This window comes from Lucilia cuprina, chromosome 3, assembly GCF_022045245.1.
Source record: "Lucilia cuprina isolate Lc7/37 chromosome 3, ASM2204524v1, whole genome shotgun sequence".
Taxonomy (NCBI): Eukaryota; Metazoa; Arthropoda; class Insecta; order Diptera; family Calliphoridae; genus Lucilia; species Lucilia cuprina.
In genome coordinates this window covers 10,601,204-10,619,141 of record NC_060951.1, presented here as the reverse complement: position 1 = coordinate 10,619,141, position 17,938 = coordinate 10,601,204, and the positions used below count along the sequence as shown (strand labels likewise).

At 30.5% G+C, this 17,938-nt stretch overlaps 1 protein-coding gene across 1 annotated transcript; it reads left to right on the top strand.

Annotated features, from left to right (window-relative positions):
• Positions 1 to 1,541: 1,541 nt before the first annotated feature.
• Positions 1,542 to 2,184, top strand: LOC111685559 (general odorant-binding protein 28a-like). Its single transcript, XM_046946080.1, has 2 exons — positions 1,542 to 1,890; positions 1,951 to 2,184. Exons 1-2 carry the CDS (start codon positions 1,798 to 1,800, stop codon positions 2,182 to 2,184), a joined length of 327 nt encoding a protein of 108 aa, XP_046802036.1. The 5' UTR covers positions 1,542 to 1,797.
• Positions 2,185 to 17,938: the final 15,754 nt, after the last annotated feature.

Here is a 17,938-nt window from a genome sequence, read left to right as displayed (position 1 = left end):
AAATTACTGTCTTTTTCGTATGCATTGACTCTTTGTGGAACTGCTTGGAGCTAAATCGAGTCATAAAGAGATTCTAAGTCGATTGGTATGATCTAATGTGTTAGACCAATATGTTTGGCAGTTACAAACATTGTATACCATGCACCACTATAGTGGTGCATGGTATACAAATTCACACACTATAAGGTGGCTACATGTGACAAAAGAAGACTTTTCTATGGAAATCCCCATATGTAAATAATTTTTAAGCTCTTATTAATAACTCAAAACTAAAATGTCCATTCTAATTAGTTGGTGTTTAAAGGTGGAAATACACAACAAGCGTTTTACGCTTGTCAAAATTTTCGCACTTTATAAGCTTCAAGTTGCACACCACGCGTTATTTTGTTCTTTTTTTAATGTATTTTAACACTATTTTGACTCTTTTTGATGACCGAAAATTGATTAATAAGTTGAGCGCTTAAAAATTACTCGAAAATGATCCCGATTTATGGTAGAAAACTGAATATTTGAAAAACAATAACAAAATGTAGTCATAAATTTATCATCCTGGTGCTTAAAATATGATAATTTTAAAAGCTTATTTTGTGGTTATATTTCAAGCAGTTGGAAGAACTAAAATTGTTCCTTATGTAATTGCTATTGTTTGTAATAAAGTAGCAATACTTACACTTAAAAATGACTCAAAAACGGTTAAAAAATGAGTCGAAACTGATTAGAAATGGGACTCAGAAAAGACTTTTTTGGAAGAGTTAGCAAAACACTTTGTGTGGCCTAAAATGAGTTGATAAAATTCTCATATAAAACGACCAGTTATTTGGCTCATTATTGACTCAAAAAATGAGTCATAATTGATTCGAAGTGGGACTCATAAATGTCTCATTTAGAAGAGTCGCGGGTAGGGTACCATTATTCCCGACGAATGTATCATTTATGATCAGAATCGTGCAGTAGAGTCATAAATGACTCGAATGTTATAAAAAATTTAAAAATATGCTGGCTGCTACGTATTAATTGCATTGATTTGTTGTTGTACGAATGAGAAGAATAACAAAACAAAACATGTTTTCGAGTACGAGAAAGTCCGTACCGCGAGTGAGATGATTGATATTCTTTCTCTTTTTCTCTCACGCAAAATCAAAAGTTTCCCAAAAAAGTTTCCTAGCGTGGACTTGTTAAATGAAAGTGCACTGTTTCAACTTTTTTTGACAGAATCCTGTAACGCGTTTCCTGGTGTACTTTCAAGGCTTCTTGTAAAAGCTTGCAACCCAGACGGGAGCTATAAGTTCCCAAAAATTGTAATATGTAATTTTTTTTTCGTTAATTGTTTTATCGATCGTAACCTACAATTTCATGTTTACTACTGTTAATATTAAGGCAAACATACAATTAATTATTCACTTATTAATTTTAATTCGGTTGTAATTAAATTAAAACAATAATAAGTTTCAAATTAAACATATTTGTTCTATCATATAAAAACACGACAATTTTTTATTAATAAAGATCAGGTATAAATCAACCTTAAAAACAATTTGTATTTATTAAATAATTTGTTAATAAAAAAAAGCAATTAAAAAAATGACGAAATTATTGGTAACATTGGCAATTATTTGTGCTTTTTGTGCTTTCACTGTTAAGGGATTCGATAAGGAAGCAATAGAAGAATTTATGGCTTTTACGGATGTTTGCAAAGCAGAAATTGATGCCAAGGACTGTTAGTATTATATACATAAATATGTAGTAAATTGAGAGAAAATTAATAGGCAGTCACAAGAAAAATATTAATAATATTTTATGTGTAATTTTAAGCCGATGATGGGCAAAAAACCAGCCTCTACAATAGAAGGTAAAAGTTTACGTTCCTGTGTCATGAAAAAATATGAAGTGGTAAGTTGTCAGTCAAACAGAGATTAAATCGAAAAACATTTAAACTTTGCCTTTTTCCAGATGGATAATAATGGTAAGTTTCTAAAGGATATTGCCTTGACATATGCCAAAAGATACACTGATGCCCCAGAGGATAAAATCAAAATTGCTCAAGAAATAATTGATACATGTGGTGCTATTGCAGTTGATGATGACCATTGTGAAGCTGCCGAACAGTATGCCAAATGTTTTAGTGAGCAAGCCAAGGCTCATAACGTTGAAGATGATTTTGATTATTTAAAAGAAACAGTTTAGACAAGAGAATTGGTCCATAATTGACCATGCGTCTCTGCTACTCTTACTTTGCTGCTCTCGCTCTGCCTTGTTTTTATATACATGTATATTGTACGCATGCATGCGTAGACTTGAGAACGGTTTACCATCGCCCCTTTGTTCTTCAATGAAGAATTTTTGTACCTTGGCTTTGACTAGTTCATGCACAAGTACATTGCTGAAGTACTCGAGCTATCTGCCGGTCCACACTAGGAAACTTTTTTTGGGAACCTTTTGATTTTGCGTGAGAGAGAAAGAGAAAGAATATCATTCATCTCTCTCGCGGTACGGAGTTTCTCGTACTTGGAAACTTGTTTTGTTATTCTTCTCATTCGTACAACAACAAATCAATGCAATTAATACGTAGTTTCTGAAACAAAAGTTTCTATGTGTGGACATTAAGGAAACTTCAAAAGAGAATTAAGAAAAAGTTTCTCAACAAAAGTTTCCTAGTGTGGACCAGGTCTATCTAATCTTTGTCCATTGAATGGCCTCTGTTCATTCGGCAACAGCACCTTGAGACGTAACCGGTGGACCGAAGTACGGATCCATCAAATAAGCTGAAGACATTGTTCTTACTCACAGGGACACACTGTGGTAATTCTGATATGAACAAAGTATACTCTGAACATATCTGGACAAGGAAGAATATTTAATAGTATCATATGTATATGATACCTTTCGTCCATGATCATTCAACCCAGCACACATCTCATTCATATGACACATTCATAAGAGAAAAACATACGACACATTCATTAGATAGACGGGTGGAGTAAGGCCCGCCGAACCTCACATTCATCCCGTACCATATACAATTAATACCAACTCATTTCCAACGCTTAGTCCCACAGCCACTCCTCTGTGGGGTACCTGTTGTTTTCGGCAACAGCACCGAACTTATCCCGAAATATTGACTTTACCTTAATCAGTCTTTTAACCGCCACTTACTCTCCCCGCGAATTTGGGAGCCACTACGTGGATCCCGAAGAAACCTCAACCAACTAACCAGCCAGGACATAGTCCTGCTGGCAACTGACTACCCGTACTACCACATTGTGCGGTGCTCTGGTCTGACCTCTGTCAATCTATGCAAACAGTAGACTGTATTGGCCACCTCTTTATACCCCGGGATTGCAATAAATCACCTAGGTCTGTGGGGGATTCTGTGTGAGCATAAAAAAAAATCAGTTTTTTTTTTGGATTTTTGCTCATATCTCCAGTATTTGTAAACCGATTTTGCTGATTTTAAATAGCGATCATCTTGAAAGCATGTCTAACAGAATTACTAAAGATCTCGCTGATATACGGGGTTCTCTAAAAACTAATTTCAACAAACACACTGACGGACAGACAGCGGACATAGCTTAATCAACTCCGCTACCTATAAGGATTCAGAATATATATACAGCTGTGTTCAAAAAATAAGAGTGAGACTGAAAAATAATTGTGCAGCTTAATTTAAATAGGAAAGATTTAAAGAAATTAAATATTTTTTCACGATATTTATTTGTGGTTTCATAAATGGATGAATTTTTAATGCATGAATATGACAATAAATTATATTTTTAAATCTAAATGAATTTAGAAAATATATTGGAAGTCCATTAATCGAAAAATATTAAGCTCTAAACTAAACTTTCAAGGAAGTTGTATAATAGGAATGATTCATGATGGGTCTTGACAAAAAGGTTATGGTCTAATAAATTGTAAAATGGTATCGTACCCCAAATGTTGTAGGTACACATATTAGCCCAAGATATGCTCTAATATTCCCAATAAACAAGTTTGATAAAATGGCGGTGTTGTCGTATAAAAACATTGTTGATTCGAAATTGGTAGAAGCTCGTTCCATAGGAAGTAGGCCATTACTTGGTTGTCGACTAACTGTTTCTAAAGCAAAACGTTAAAAGACCTTGCGTATAACATCTTTTAAGGCTTTCTGAATAAATTACTGTATATTTGTTGATAATCGGTCACGACATGTGTCATCAAGCCCCTCAAAACCGTTGTCGGAAGGACATTAAGTACCGGAGGTTTATATACCCAAGTTATAAATAAAATCTTTACAAGAATGACTGATGTTGTATGGTAGAAGGGGGATCATACGCCATAGGGGCACATCTGTCAATGCGAATAACTTCAAAACTGAGTAATCGATTTTATCGCATTATCAAATTTTGTTTTCGTTTATCGATTATCTATCATCCCTGAAAACTTGAAACATTAACTTTACATATGATGGGAGGCAGACATGATTAATTGTTTTTCAAAGGGTTGTGAAAATATTTCACTGTGTGAACTTTTTGTGCTAACTTTTTTAGTTTTCACTAAGTCCTCTTTTGAATTGAGACTTTTTCCTCCTAGACTTTTCTCATTTTCTTTTAAATGCCCCACATAACATCCTGAATGTTTACATTGAGACTTTTAAGGTATGCTTGCTTTTTGAAATCATGGGTGTAAGAGTTGCCATTTTTTATAATTCTTAATTTATTGTTTTAAATATTTTATAAATGAATAAATCTATTATTTTGATATTTGTTATATTAAATATTGTTTTAATTATTTAAGTAAATATTTATATTAAAAAAAAAATGTTAAAATACTTTAAAATACAAAAAACAGAAGAGAAAACAAAACATATAAACGTACACAGAAAAAAATTGCAAATATTGTGAAGTAATTATACAAAATTGTTACCAATTGATTAATATGTTTAACAACTTTTTTAATTAAATAAATGTAAATCGTTCTTTACTTATCATTAGTTGATATTCAAATAATAAAATTGTTGAAAATATGGGAAAAAATTAAAACAAAATTAGTAATGTATGCTTATAATTTAAATATTTTCAGTTTTTTATATATTGAGGATAAAAATTATTGGGTAATTATTCACACTGTTTTCAAAATAAATATCTCAAAAATAAAAAGTATCAAAGTCAAACGAAATTAAAAATAAAATTTACATATTTTAAGATTTTAGATAAATATTTGTAGCAAAATGGTAAATTATATTAAGTGTTTCCAATGTGATGAATTATTTTCTTGCACAAATGAGTTTTTTACCCATTTGAAGAAATGTCCCTTTGTTGGTGAAAACAAAATTTATACGTTTTATTTAAATGAGTGTTTTCAAAAATTTTCACTAAAGAAATCTTTTAAAAAACATGTTTTAAATCATTTTAAAGAAAAAAGTGTCATTTCTATCCGAGAAGACATTAGTGGAACAGGTGAGATTAATAATATGACGTCATTTCAAAGTGCATCTTCAAATATGGAAGTCGATATTGAACAAACGTTGAAAATAATATTGTATTTGCAATCGTGAACTTCCTTAAGAAGTCAATACCACAATTAGTTCTACAAGATTCAACTACGAAAACGATATTAAATGATATAGCTGAACTATTTAGCGATGTAAAAACAGAATACAGATTCGAAAAACGAATGAAAAAAATGGATCTTATATCAACTCCAAACACTTTTAAAGTCGGAAAAACCAAAAACACTGTAGGTACAATAATGCCACTGGAATTTCAATTTAAGAAAATATTTGAATCAGATAACTTCCTTGATAAAGTTTTACATCATATGGAAGAAACAAAAAAATAATAAAATTATTAACTTCATCCAAGGCGATTTGTGGATTCAAAAAACTAGGATTTATCCACAAAAGACATTAATTCCATTTTTTATTTACGTGGACGACTTTGGGATCAACAACCCTATTGGCTCTAAATCAACAAATTAAATTCCGTTTTTCTTGCATATTCTATAAAATCTTCGGACTTAAAAAATATGGTATAAATGAATGTTTTATGTCACTAGTAAAAGTGTTGAAAAACTTAGAGGAAAATGGAATTGAAATTAAAACCTCCACAGGCGTTAGGACTGTACACTTTGTTTTGGGATTAATCCTTGGTGATAATTTGGGGTTAAATACAATTCTAAATTTCGCTAAAACTTTTTCAGCAAACTACTAAGTATTGTAGATTTTGCCAAATGAAAAAGCAAGATGCACAAAGATCATGCACAGAAAATCAAAATTTGATTAGAAATAGGATCAATTACAGAAAACCAATTTCAACAAATGCACCATCTGAAACAGGAATTGTTTCCAATTTAATCTTTAATACCATGCCATCATTTCATGCCACTGAAAACTTCAGTGTTGACCTAATGCATGATATTTTTGAAGGCACGTGCCATTATATTTTTGCCGAATCATTACTATATTTCACTCAAACAATGAGATACTTTGATCTAAATTCTATGAATGCAAGATTAAAAAGTTTTTCTTATGCACATAAGGACAAAGGAAGTGAAAAGAAACAAATTTTGTTGACGGAGTTAGAAAATAAAAAATTGAAGTTTTTCGCCAATCAATTGATGCTTTTCTGTCATTATCTTCCACTTATAATTGGAGATCTTATTCCATACGGAGATGAAGTTTGGAAATTTGTTTTAAATTTTATTGAATTAATAGAAGATTTGATTTGTTTTGAAGTCTCTCAAGAATTATTGCTACAAATTGAGAAGAAAGTTGAAAGGATAAATCAAAATTATCAAAATCTGTTCAAAAAAAATTAATTCAGAAGTTTCATTTTCTTACTCACTACCCTATGATAATAAGAAAAAAGGACCTACAAGTATGAAGCCAAACATAAAAAATACAAAATATATTATCATGTGATAACTTCACGCAAAAAAAAAAAGCGATTATAAGTCGTAAACTGAATACAGAAAGCAAAAATCTAACATTGTATAGATATGTTGAAATTTTCGGATATACATATAGCGAAAACATGTTTACTTCTGCATTTAAACAAGATATCGAGTTATATAAATTAATTTGTATTATCAGAAAAAATCCCAGTGAAATCCTTCTATGCTGTCAAAGAATTCATACATAATACAATGTTCATTTTTCTTCCTTTGAAATTCAATCCAGTACAAATAATTATACTATATTACGAATTGATGAACTCTTAGGGCCTCCCGTTAAAATGGTTGAAACTCATTCTGGGAAGCAATATGTTAAATTAAAAGAATATTACCATACTATATATTAACTCATTTATTTTCATATAACTCTAAGGAAATCCAAGCAAATATCACAGATGAGAAATCAGAATTATACAATTTACTTCACACATGGAAACTTGGGCATTTATATACTCATCTAAGAGGTAACGGTTTTTAATTATTTAAAATAAGTTATGCCACACGAACATTTTAATGTTTTTTAATGTATCAAAAATTAAGTATGTGCCAAATTTCATCAAATTATCTTGAAAATTGCGACCTGCAGCGTGCGCACAAAGTTTACATGGACACACAGACAGACAGACAGACAGACAGACGGACATAGCTAAATCGACTCAGAAAGTGATTCTGAGCGGATTGATATACTTTAAGGTGGGTCTAGGACCAAATATTTTTGGGTGTTTCAAACTTCAGCACAAACGCATAATACCCTCCCCACTATAGTGCTGTAGGGTTTAATTATAAAAATATTTAATTAAAAATCTAAATCTTTCACTAAAAAATTTATATTCAACATTTTTCAAATTTTCACTTTTATTATTTTGAACGCAACTGTATGGGGTCAGAAAATTATAGAAATTACAAACGGAATAACAAATTTCCCTTCCTAATTACTTGAAAAAAATTACTTCCTGAGAATGACTTCAGATGTAGTGAATTTGGAATTAAATAAAAGTGAATGAAAATCCTTGCCCTGCTTATAATAAAACACAATAAATAAATTTTTAGGGAAATATATGTACATATTTATTCAAAAAAATGTTTTTTCTTTATACTATATATATATTTTTGTTTGTTTTATATATAAATTTCTCTTGTAGTTTTACGCATATCAATAGTAAAATTGATACGAGGAGTACATTTTACAAATGAATTTGATATTAATTTTTTTATTTTTAAATTCTTATACAAGAAAAATAATAAAATATGTATTTTAGCCAATTAAATAAATCAAACTATACAATTATAATTAAATATTTATATTATAAAGTAATGTGGTGGCAATTTATATTTGAAAAAATTACTGCTGTGTTGCTTAAAATAGTTGTTATCGAAAGGATAAAAAGATTCAAAACTTTTAATAAAAACAAAAAATTTTAAGTTAAAAAACTTAAAGCGATTTATAATTAATATTACAATAAAAAATTAATAATTTTACAATTTGTTATAACAAAAAAATGCTCACGTATACTATATTATCCAACAAACGAAGATTTTAAATTTAAATTTCTGTATAATCATATGTTTTCTATCAAAATAGAATTGTTTGTTGGGTAATATTTAAAAAAATCATAATAATTTTATTTCTGTTTGAAGGCGTTTTTTATATAGTTTTTTTGTTAAATATACAATAAATTTTGTGTTTTTTTTCTATAACAGTATTTATAAACTCATTATTTTAGATTTTTCTTTAATAATTTTTAAGCCAAAACATAACATTTTTTTTATTTAAAATAAATTTTGATTCGATTTCTTTTTCTGTTTATAAAATAATATAACAGTTTTAGGATTTATTATATATGTATATATGAATATATTATTTATATTTAATTAAATATATATATATAATTTTTTAATAATTTTTTTCAATAAACCTGATATTATTTCTTAATTTATATTGAATTTTTTTTAAGAAACAAATAAAATTTCCAAAAAAAAAAAAAATAAAAAGAAAATTTGTTTTAAATAAAACAAATATAAAAAAATAATAATTTTTTTAACCATTTTTACTTGAAACCAAAATAAAAAAAAACAAGTAAGAAATTATAGCCGAGCGAGGCCAACCATATAATACCCTACATCTGTTACAAGATTTCTTAATAAAACATTAAAGTTTAATTGTGTCTTGCCTCACTCCCCGGGGGCATGTTACCTTGCCTCACTACCCGGGGGCATGTGCCTCCACCTTGGTGTTATTGCAATCCCAGGGAACAGAGGTGTTTTCGAATACATCTGTCTGACCGGGTCTATAAATTGGTGTTTACATTCTACTGCCTGGCTGAGTCCTTGCATAGATTGAAAAAAGGTCTAACTAGAGAACCACATAATCTGGTACTGCGCATGGCCAGTTGCCCGCAGGACTATGTCCAGTAAGTTGAGGTTCCTTCGAGATCTAGAAAACTCAAATTGGCGGGAAGAGAGATGCGGTTAAAAGACTGATGTAAAGTTAAAGCAATATTTCGGGATAAGTTCGGTGCTGTGGCCGAAACCACAGTTACCTAAGAGGAGTGACTGTGAAACTAAGCGTTGGAAATGAGTTGGTATTGATTGTATATCGTAGGGAATGAATGTGGGGTACGGCGGTCCTCAACCCACCCGTCCACCTATAATGAATGTGTCGTATGTTTTTCTCTTGTGAATGTATCGAATAAATGAGTTGTGTGCTGGGTTGTCTGATGATGGATGAAAAGTATTATATACAAATGATACCATTGAATTTTCCTTCCTTGTCCAGATATATTCAGAGTATACTCTGTTCATATCAGAATTACCACGGTGTATCCCTGGGAGTAAGAACAAGGTATTGGCTTATTTGATGGATTCGTACTTTGGTCTACCGGTTACGTCTCTAGGTGCTGTAGCCAAATCGACAGAGGCCATCCCATCTGCGTGTTTGTAAACGGAGTGATGTTTTACATCACAGATGTTAAGCATTTAAGTCAAATTTTGAGGGGGCATTTTATAGGGGCTAGAGTCAAATGAGGCCCTATAATTAAAAAGTACATAAAGGTCATCAAGACTAGTATAGAACTTGGTTTTGCTTTTTGTTGAGATAAGAGTATATTAAACATAATTATGAACTTAAAAGCCCTATCGGCGGGTTCAGTTTAATGGGGGCTATGTGAAATAATGAACCGATGTTAATTATTTTCAATAGGCTTCTTCTGCGGTACCATAGAATATCATGTAATAATTGAACTATCTCCACAATTGCGGCCTGTAGTTTGATTACACAGTTTCCAAGCCCTATTCGTGGGTTCAGTTGTATGGGGACTATATGAAATTATAAACCGATTCTCTGGGACAATAGAATATCATTTACCAAATTTTATTGAATTTTCTTCAAAATTGCGACTTGTATTTTGATTACAAGGTTTACATGAACGGACAGACATATCTCAATCGATTTTAAGCCGATTGTTATACTTTAAGGTGGGTATAGGACCAATATTATTGTGTGTTACAAACATCAGCACAAATCCAATGTACCCTTCCCACTAAAATGGTGTAGGGTACAATACTGAAAAAAATTTATTTATAAATTTGCGTTCCATTGTTTTTTCACTAGGATCTCTATCCTTCCAGAGTAAGGTTATACCTATAACCTTACTCTGGAATTGCTCTATGTTTTGCTTTCAAAATAGTATAGTTATAGAACCAAAAACGATTCTTCTATTCTCTTCAATTTATTATTATATTATTAAATTTTAACACTTTTTTAAATTTGATTAAAAGTTTCCCATGTTTGATAGGATTATTAAACATTTGGATTCCGAATATATTCAGAGTCTTCAGAAAATAGATTAAAACGGACGAACATAAGTATGTAGATCAAACGATTCTACATTCTAAAGGAATCCATACATATATGTATTTATACAGTCGGAAAGTTATATTGAACGTGATGACAAACTAATTTGTATATATCTGTCTATATAATAACACTTGAGTCAAGTATAATAATATATTTTTAGTAAAATAGTACTTTTCTGTTTCTGCGAATAACGCAGTTATTTTACACTCAAATCACAGAAATAACTTGTTCTAAAACTGTATTCAAAAGATTCCATAGAAATAATTTTATTAGTAATAATAGTTTTAGATCCATTCTCTAGAACGAGCGTCGACTGTATGAAACTTCTATAGAACCAATATCAAGGGTTACAAAATCTTATATCAGTATTTCGACAAAGAGTCAATGTATGTAACCGCAAAAGACAGTGATTTCTATTTACATCTAACCACCTGGTTGGCTATATTTCGTCTTTCTTCACGGATGTACTCTTTGTAAACGAGGATGAAGACAATCGACACTTTAGTATCCCCTTTGTAAGCGAGAGAGTGGATACTTAAAAAAAACAAACTTAAGCGGTTTTGCTGCCGCTTCGTAATCTTTGGGGAGACTTGTTTGATGTCCTCGTAGGACAAGGATATGTTTAAATAGCTAGTCACCTGGAGGGTCGGTGGCTGGGGATAGCTTTAATTTTGAATGAATTTCTTATATTGAAGCCATTTTCTGAAGGGGACTTTGTAGGAGCTTAGGTCAAATGAGGCCCGATCTTTATGGATTTGACAAGAACATCAAGATTTATATAAAACTCAATTAAACTTAAAGCCGCTTTTAATTGAGATACAAATATATTTAACATTATTATTATGAAAACAAAAGTGGAAGTTCTGTTGTATGAGGACACAATTTCGTCCTTGGATCAAAAAAAGTGTATGTACCTAACTTCATTCAACTATCGCCAAAAGCTAAATGGACTGACGGACATGAATCAGAAGCCGTTTGGTATAATTTTAAGTGTGTATAGGATGCACTTTTGTATTCCAACAAAATCTGGACTCGTACAGAGCCTCATTAAGAACATAACTACTTAAAACGTAGCAATGGTGGTAATGCAGAAAACACTCAGTCGCACAACATTAAAATGGACGTAAGGCTGAGTACCAAATTTGCCATATGGAGAAATGTAAATATATAAGACGATCTAGACGACTGAAATTTTCCACAAATAATAATTGATGAATTGGTATTGAAAGTGACCCTTAGAGCTAACACAGACGTCCCTCCTTAGAAAACGACATTAACTTATGTAATTGCGCAGAAATAGCTGCTATAAAACTACCTTCGGTATTATGACATATGAGTCGTAAACCTTGGTTTTGTTGTCAAGCTCTCTTCAGAATTGCTTTTCACTCGCACGAATTTAATATATTACTTTGTGTGGCTATTTTCCAGTTAAACGTTATCTGCATTAAACACGTGTTTTCGTTTTACCTTAAAGTGAGGTTAGAAGTTTAACTTATTTTAATTAATGGTAGAGACCTTTTAAACTCAATTTATGAACTTAATTCTGGTGGAGAACAAAAAATACTTTTTCATAAAATTCTGTTCGAAGTTCCAACTTCTAAAAGGAGTTTTACAACGTTTGGTGATAACCTGGCATTATGAGTGTTTGATACACCGCCGTCTTAAAAAAAATAGCAAAAAAAGGATCCTAGCAACATCTAGACCAACGAATGCCAGGTATTTCCGAATGAAATTAAAGCGAATTTGGTGTTTTCTAAGCAGAGATCTTAGAAATCTAGAAAGCTCTGGAAATAACGATTCATGGTCTTACCCACGACTTACTACTCTTACAGGATTGGTTTGTCTCACGGTTCATTCGCGCCTGGTTTTAGATAGTAGAAAAACCCATAGGGAAATGGTCACAAATGGTAATGAAGTCAAGGACGAATATCGATAGTTAAGTTATTCTTAGAGCACTGGCTTGTCACACGGTTCATTCGCGACTGGTTTTAGATAGTAGAAAAGCTCTTAGGGAAATGGTTATACATGTTAATAAAGTTATGGACGAACTAAATGATAGTTATAGAAGAGTGAAACTACATATATGTAATTTTGTGTAGTTGTTGATCGAGTTGACAGCCCAAGGCCGATAAAATCGGGTCATTCCGGTACGTAAAACCGGCAGTCGAGCAGTTTTTGACCATATATATGTCAAAATTGATAAAATCCCTGCCCTCATCAACTAGTTCTGGAATAGTTTCAAAATGTCAACGGCGTAATGGCCAATACTTAATGTGAGCGCTACCAACGATATGAGGGCTGTACAATGAATGAATGTTAAAGGATTTTGATAGGAATCTTAACGAGGCCTTTATTGCTTGGGTTGACTGCCCTAGGCCGATAATATCGGGTCATTGAGGTACGTAGAACTAACAGTTGAGGAATGTTTGATCATATATATGTCATATGTTACGGGTTGATTGACGCCGTTAAAATGTCAACGGCGTAGAAGCCAATGCTTAATGTAAGCGCTACCAACGATGAGAGGGCTGTAGAATGAATGAATGTTAACGGATTTTGATAGGAATCTTAACGAGGCCTTTGTAAGTATGTGTTACATTACAGCAATCTCGCAGGATAGGCGAAAAAAAGAGAAACTAGAGACAATGGAACACATAATTTGCTACATACCTTGAATAAGGAATCTCATGTAGAAATAGAAAATAGTTTCCATGACAAACTGAGGGCAATTACAGGATTCAGCCCTTAAAGTCTACAAGATTTTATTAGGAAAAATAACTATTTCTTCGACTGCGTTTAATAGAGAGACTTAGAATCCTTACAATTCTTTTTCGTTAAATCTTCTGAGTTTAAACCTATCCACCGTTCCATATATCTCTCCTCTTTAACTAGGTTCTTTCCGTTTTTGTAGTGTTATATTTCTCTAACTTGGCCGCCGGTAGGTTAGTGGTTAGTGTTCTAGTCTGGTAGACCGTAAGTGTTGGGTTCGATTCCCCCCTGAGACACTGGTTAAGGAGCTCACAACAGGCCCGATAGAAGCCTAGGTGTATTTCTTCGGAATTATGTACACACATTCTCCTTCAAACTAACTAACTACTTTCTATGAAGCGAATAACAACCCAGCAAAAAATTATTGATGTCATACTTTACAAACGACGTCTAAATCACATCTAAAAATGCGAATATATATTTTTCGCTTTTATAAACCAAATATTTATAAATGAAAACCCAATTAAAAGTGAGGAAAGAGTTGTAGAAAAGTCACTAAAAATAACATAATCGAAGTACTTCAAACTTTGGTGAAAAACCAATGAAATTAACATAAACATGTCATTGAACGAATTCGATTTATTTTTGACATCTTAGAGCGGGTTTCTTACTCCTTAGTTAAACCAGGCTTAACTTGTTGTTACATAAAACTCGGAACATATTTAGGCGGACTTTAGCCGATGATTGTGTTTTTCAGTTTTAGATTTAAGCTCAGTTGTTAACTTTGTTAGTATTGCCAACTTTCCACTCAAAAACATAAACAATGAACAGCTGTTTTTTGCAAAAAATACTTTTGTAAAATGGAAAATTTTTGGAAAAATGTTAAATAAACATTTAAAACAGTAATAAATAAAACAAAACAATTAAGAAAAATGCAATTTACTTAAAATATTAAGTTTTTGTTCTTGCGAAATCATTGTTTTATTGTTTTTGTTAATTGTGTTTTCTCACTTATAACTTAAGGTTTAATTGGCCAATTACACTCAGTTAAACTAAGATAATAAGTAACTTTACTGATAATTGAAAAACACAAAACATATATTTAACTAGGTTTAAACAAAGAATGTAGATTATCTTTATCTGAAAAAAAAGCCCGTCCTTAATATCGGATTTTTATTGCATCTATGAATAAGATTAGATAAAGTTCATAGTTGTCAAAAATGAGCAACATCTCTTCAATGACACGCTAATGAAAAATTCATAGGTTTTTCATCAAAATTGGAAGTACTTCAAGTATGTTATTTGTGGTGAAAATTTTACTTCTTTTTCCTCACTTTTCTTGCTGGGAATGAACTGTATGGTTTTACTTTGGATTACTTTACATTCTATGAAGTGAAAAGCAATGGACTGTACGATTTTAGTGTAGAGTTCCTTCATAATGTACATAAACTTAAAATTATTATTGACGTTTGGAATCAATTAACACATTTATCTTTTCACATTAGTTTAGTTTTATGAAATAGTTTCTTAAAATGAAAAATTAACAAAAAATTAAAATAAAAACTTTTTTTTTTCCAAATTTTATACAACATATTTATTTGTTGTTGTTTATTAACTCACAAAGTAATTGTATGCATATTCGATTTATGTAATTAAAGAAATTTACATGAATCATCAAAATATTAACAAAAAAAAAAAAAAAAATAAAATAATAATAAAAAAATTAAATGTTCTAAAAATAATAATGTTTTTTTGTTTGTTTGTATGTATGTATTTTTTTAAATATATATATTATTTTCATAAAATTTAATATTTAGAAATAAAGAGTATAAATAAAAGAAAAGTAAAGAAACTTAGAAGAGGAAAACAAAAAGAAAAGAAAATGTGGGTTGTTATATATAAACAAATAATGTCCTTTAGGTATATACCAACTAAATGTACGAATTTTGTGTGGTGTATATAGTATGTGTTTGTGTGTGTATATGTATGTAATTAATATATGTATATGTATATAATAGTTATAATAATAAAAATTTAATAGTTTGTCTTAGGACAACTATAAAAATCATTATATGATTAACATATTAATTAAATAAGTTTTAATTAAACAAATTATATAAATGTTTAATGCATAAAATTATATTAAAGTAAATATATTTTTTTATTTATTTATAATATTTGCCTGTTTATGTTTAAATATTGAATTCAACTTAACAGCTAATGACTAAACTATGGAGGCCTTTAATTTTATTTCTTTTCCTTTTTTATTTGTTAATTTTTTCTTTGTGTTAAAACTTCTAACATTTGTTTTATTCAATTTGTTGTGTATATGTATGTATAGTTATAAGTGTTTTGTTTGTTCTATATATATATATAGATATATAAACCAAATTCATTTTATATTTTAAATAATTTTTTCCAAAAATCTTTCTTTTTTTATTATTCAAATTATTGTTTTCTTTTTTTTTTAATTTCTTTTTGTTTTTTTTTTTATATAGTAATGTTAGGCACTGTTATTCCTTAAATATTAGTTTTCTAAAAACCTTGTTAATTTGTTTCAATTTTTTTTTTAATTCTGTTTTTTTTTTGTTTTTTTATTTCTAAAATTTAAGTATTGCTTATTAACTACAGGTTTTGTTTTATATATGAGGTTGTTTTCCTTAACATATAATAATAGGTAGTATATAGTTATAATATTTTTACTTAACACATTTTAATTCACTTTTAATTGTGAATTAGTATTTTGCTTTTTTTTTGTTTTAAATTAAACGAGTCTTATTAAATAAGTAAAATAATTAAAAATAATAATAATAATAATAATAAAATAACCAAAATAAAATGATGTTGTATACCTTTCATTTGTATTTCTTTGTAACTTAACCAAAAAGTCTTTTTTTTTAATAATTTCTGAAAAATATAGAGAAAAGAGCAATATTAATTTTATGAAATTAATTTAATAAAACAATTTTCAAAAAATATGGCAATAACAACTATAGCATGAAAGGTGTTATAGATTTATAATGGACCTAACATAACTTATACTCTAACACGTATATATATAGTTACACCAACCCAGCAAAAAACAATTAGGAACCCAGCAGTTCGACAAAGTCAATGCATATGAAAAAGACAGTAATTTCCTCTAATAGTTAACCACGTGGATGATCGTAATACGTATGTTTTGGGTCATTCGTTACGAATGTACCCTTTATAACCGAGAATGAAGACAGTCGTCACTTTAGTGTCCTCTTTGTAAGCGGGAGCGGAGACAGTCGTCTCTTTACTGTCCTCAAGTAACCTAGAGATTATACTCTTGAAAGTAGTTTTTTTTTTTGTATTTCCGAAAGTAGGTATTTTACCCATCTTTTGGAGAAATGATTATTACTTTCTACTAATATGCCACCATCTGATTTACTCAAATTTATATCTTTCGGGTCAATCGTCACATTATTGTCCCATAGTATTCTAGAGAGTAGACACTTGAAATTTTTAAATTTTAGTTCCATTAATATCTTACCGCCTGGCTGACTCCAATTCGTACGTTTTTGGTCTACAAATAAACTCTTTGTAAACGAGAATAAAGACAGTCGTCACTTTAGTGCCCCCTTTGTAAGCGAGAGCGGAGGCAATCGTCTCTTTATTGTCTCTTTGTAGGGTGTAGAGTGACGATTGACTTCCTCGTAGGACAAGCCCATGTTAAAATGGTTGGTCACCTGGGTAGTCATGTGGCTAGGGGCCACCACAAGTGGTAGGTTAAGTGGTCAGAGTTCGGGACTGTCCCGTCGAACTGCTGGGAAAGTATAGTCGGGCAATTTAAAAATTTTTATTTTTCATAAAGAAACTTTTATGTTGAATTTTATCTTAATTCCAAAGCATTTAAGCAATTTATTGATAAAAAACAAAATTTTCTAAATGAGACTTTATAAAGATCAAACATCGGCTCATGTCCTAGGTAAATTTGGAAAAAGGATATAGTTTTTAATAACAGTTAGTTTTGTTGAATTTCATTGCGATACAAATGGTTACATACAAGTCAATTTTAGACGTGTAAGACATTTTTTGAAGAGGGGTTTTGTATGGGGACTAGGGTCAAATAAGAGCCGATCATTATGAAAATCTGCAGTGTCATTTATACTTTTATAAAACTTATTTTTGCCAATTTTTACAGAGATAATAGTATATTTAACGTAAATTATGACATAAAAAGCCCAACTGGGGTGGTACGGTTGTATGGGGACTAGGTGAACCAATGGACCGATATTAACCATTTTCCATAGGATTCGTCTCTGTGCCACAGAACATGCTTGGTCCAAATTTCATCCAATTATCTTAAAAATTGAGACCTGTACTTGCGCACAAGGTTTACATGGACAGCCAGCAGGACAGACGGACATGTCATAATCGACTCAAAAAAGTTGAATATTGATGTGTTATATATAAAGG

Excerpts from the sequence above, each read along its gene's own strand:
- LOC111685559 (XM_046946080.1), top strand. The coding sequence starts at position 1,798 with ATGTGTAATTTTAAGCCGATGATGGGCAAAAAACCAGCCTCTACAATA. Across the intron at positions 1,891-1,950 it reads TCATGAAAAAATATGAAGTG|ATGGATAATAATGGTAAGTT; the intron begins GTAAGTTGTCAG and ends GCCTTTTTCCAG.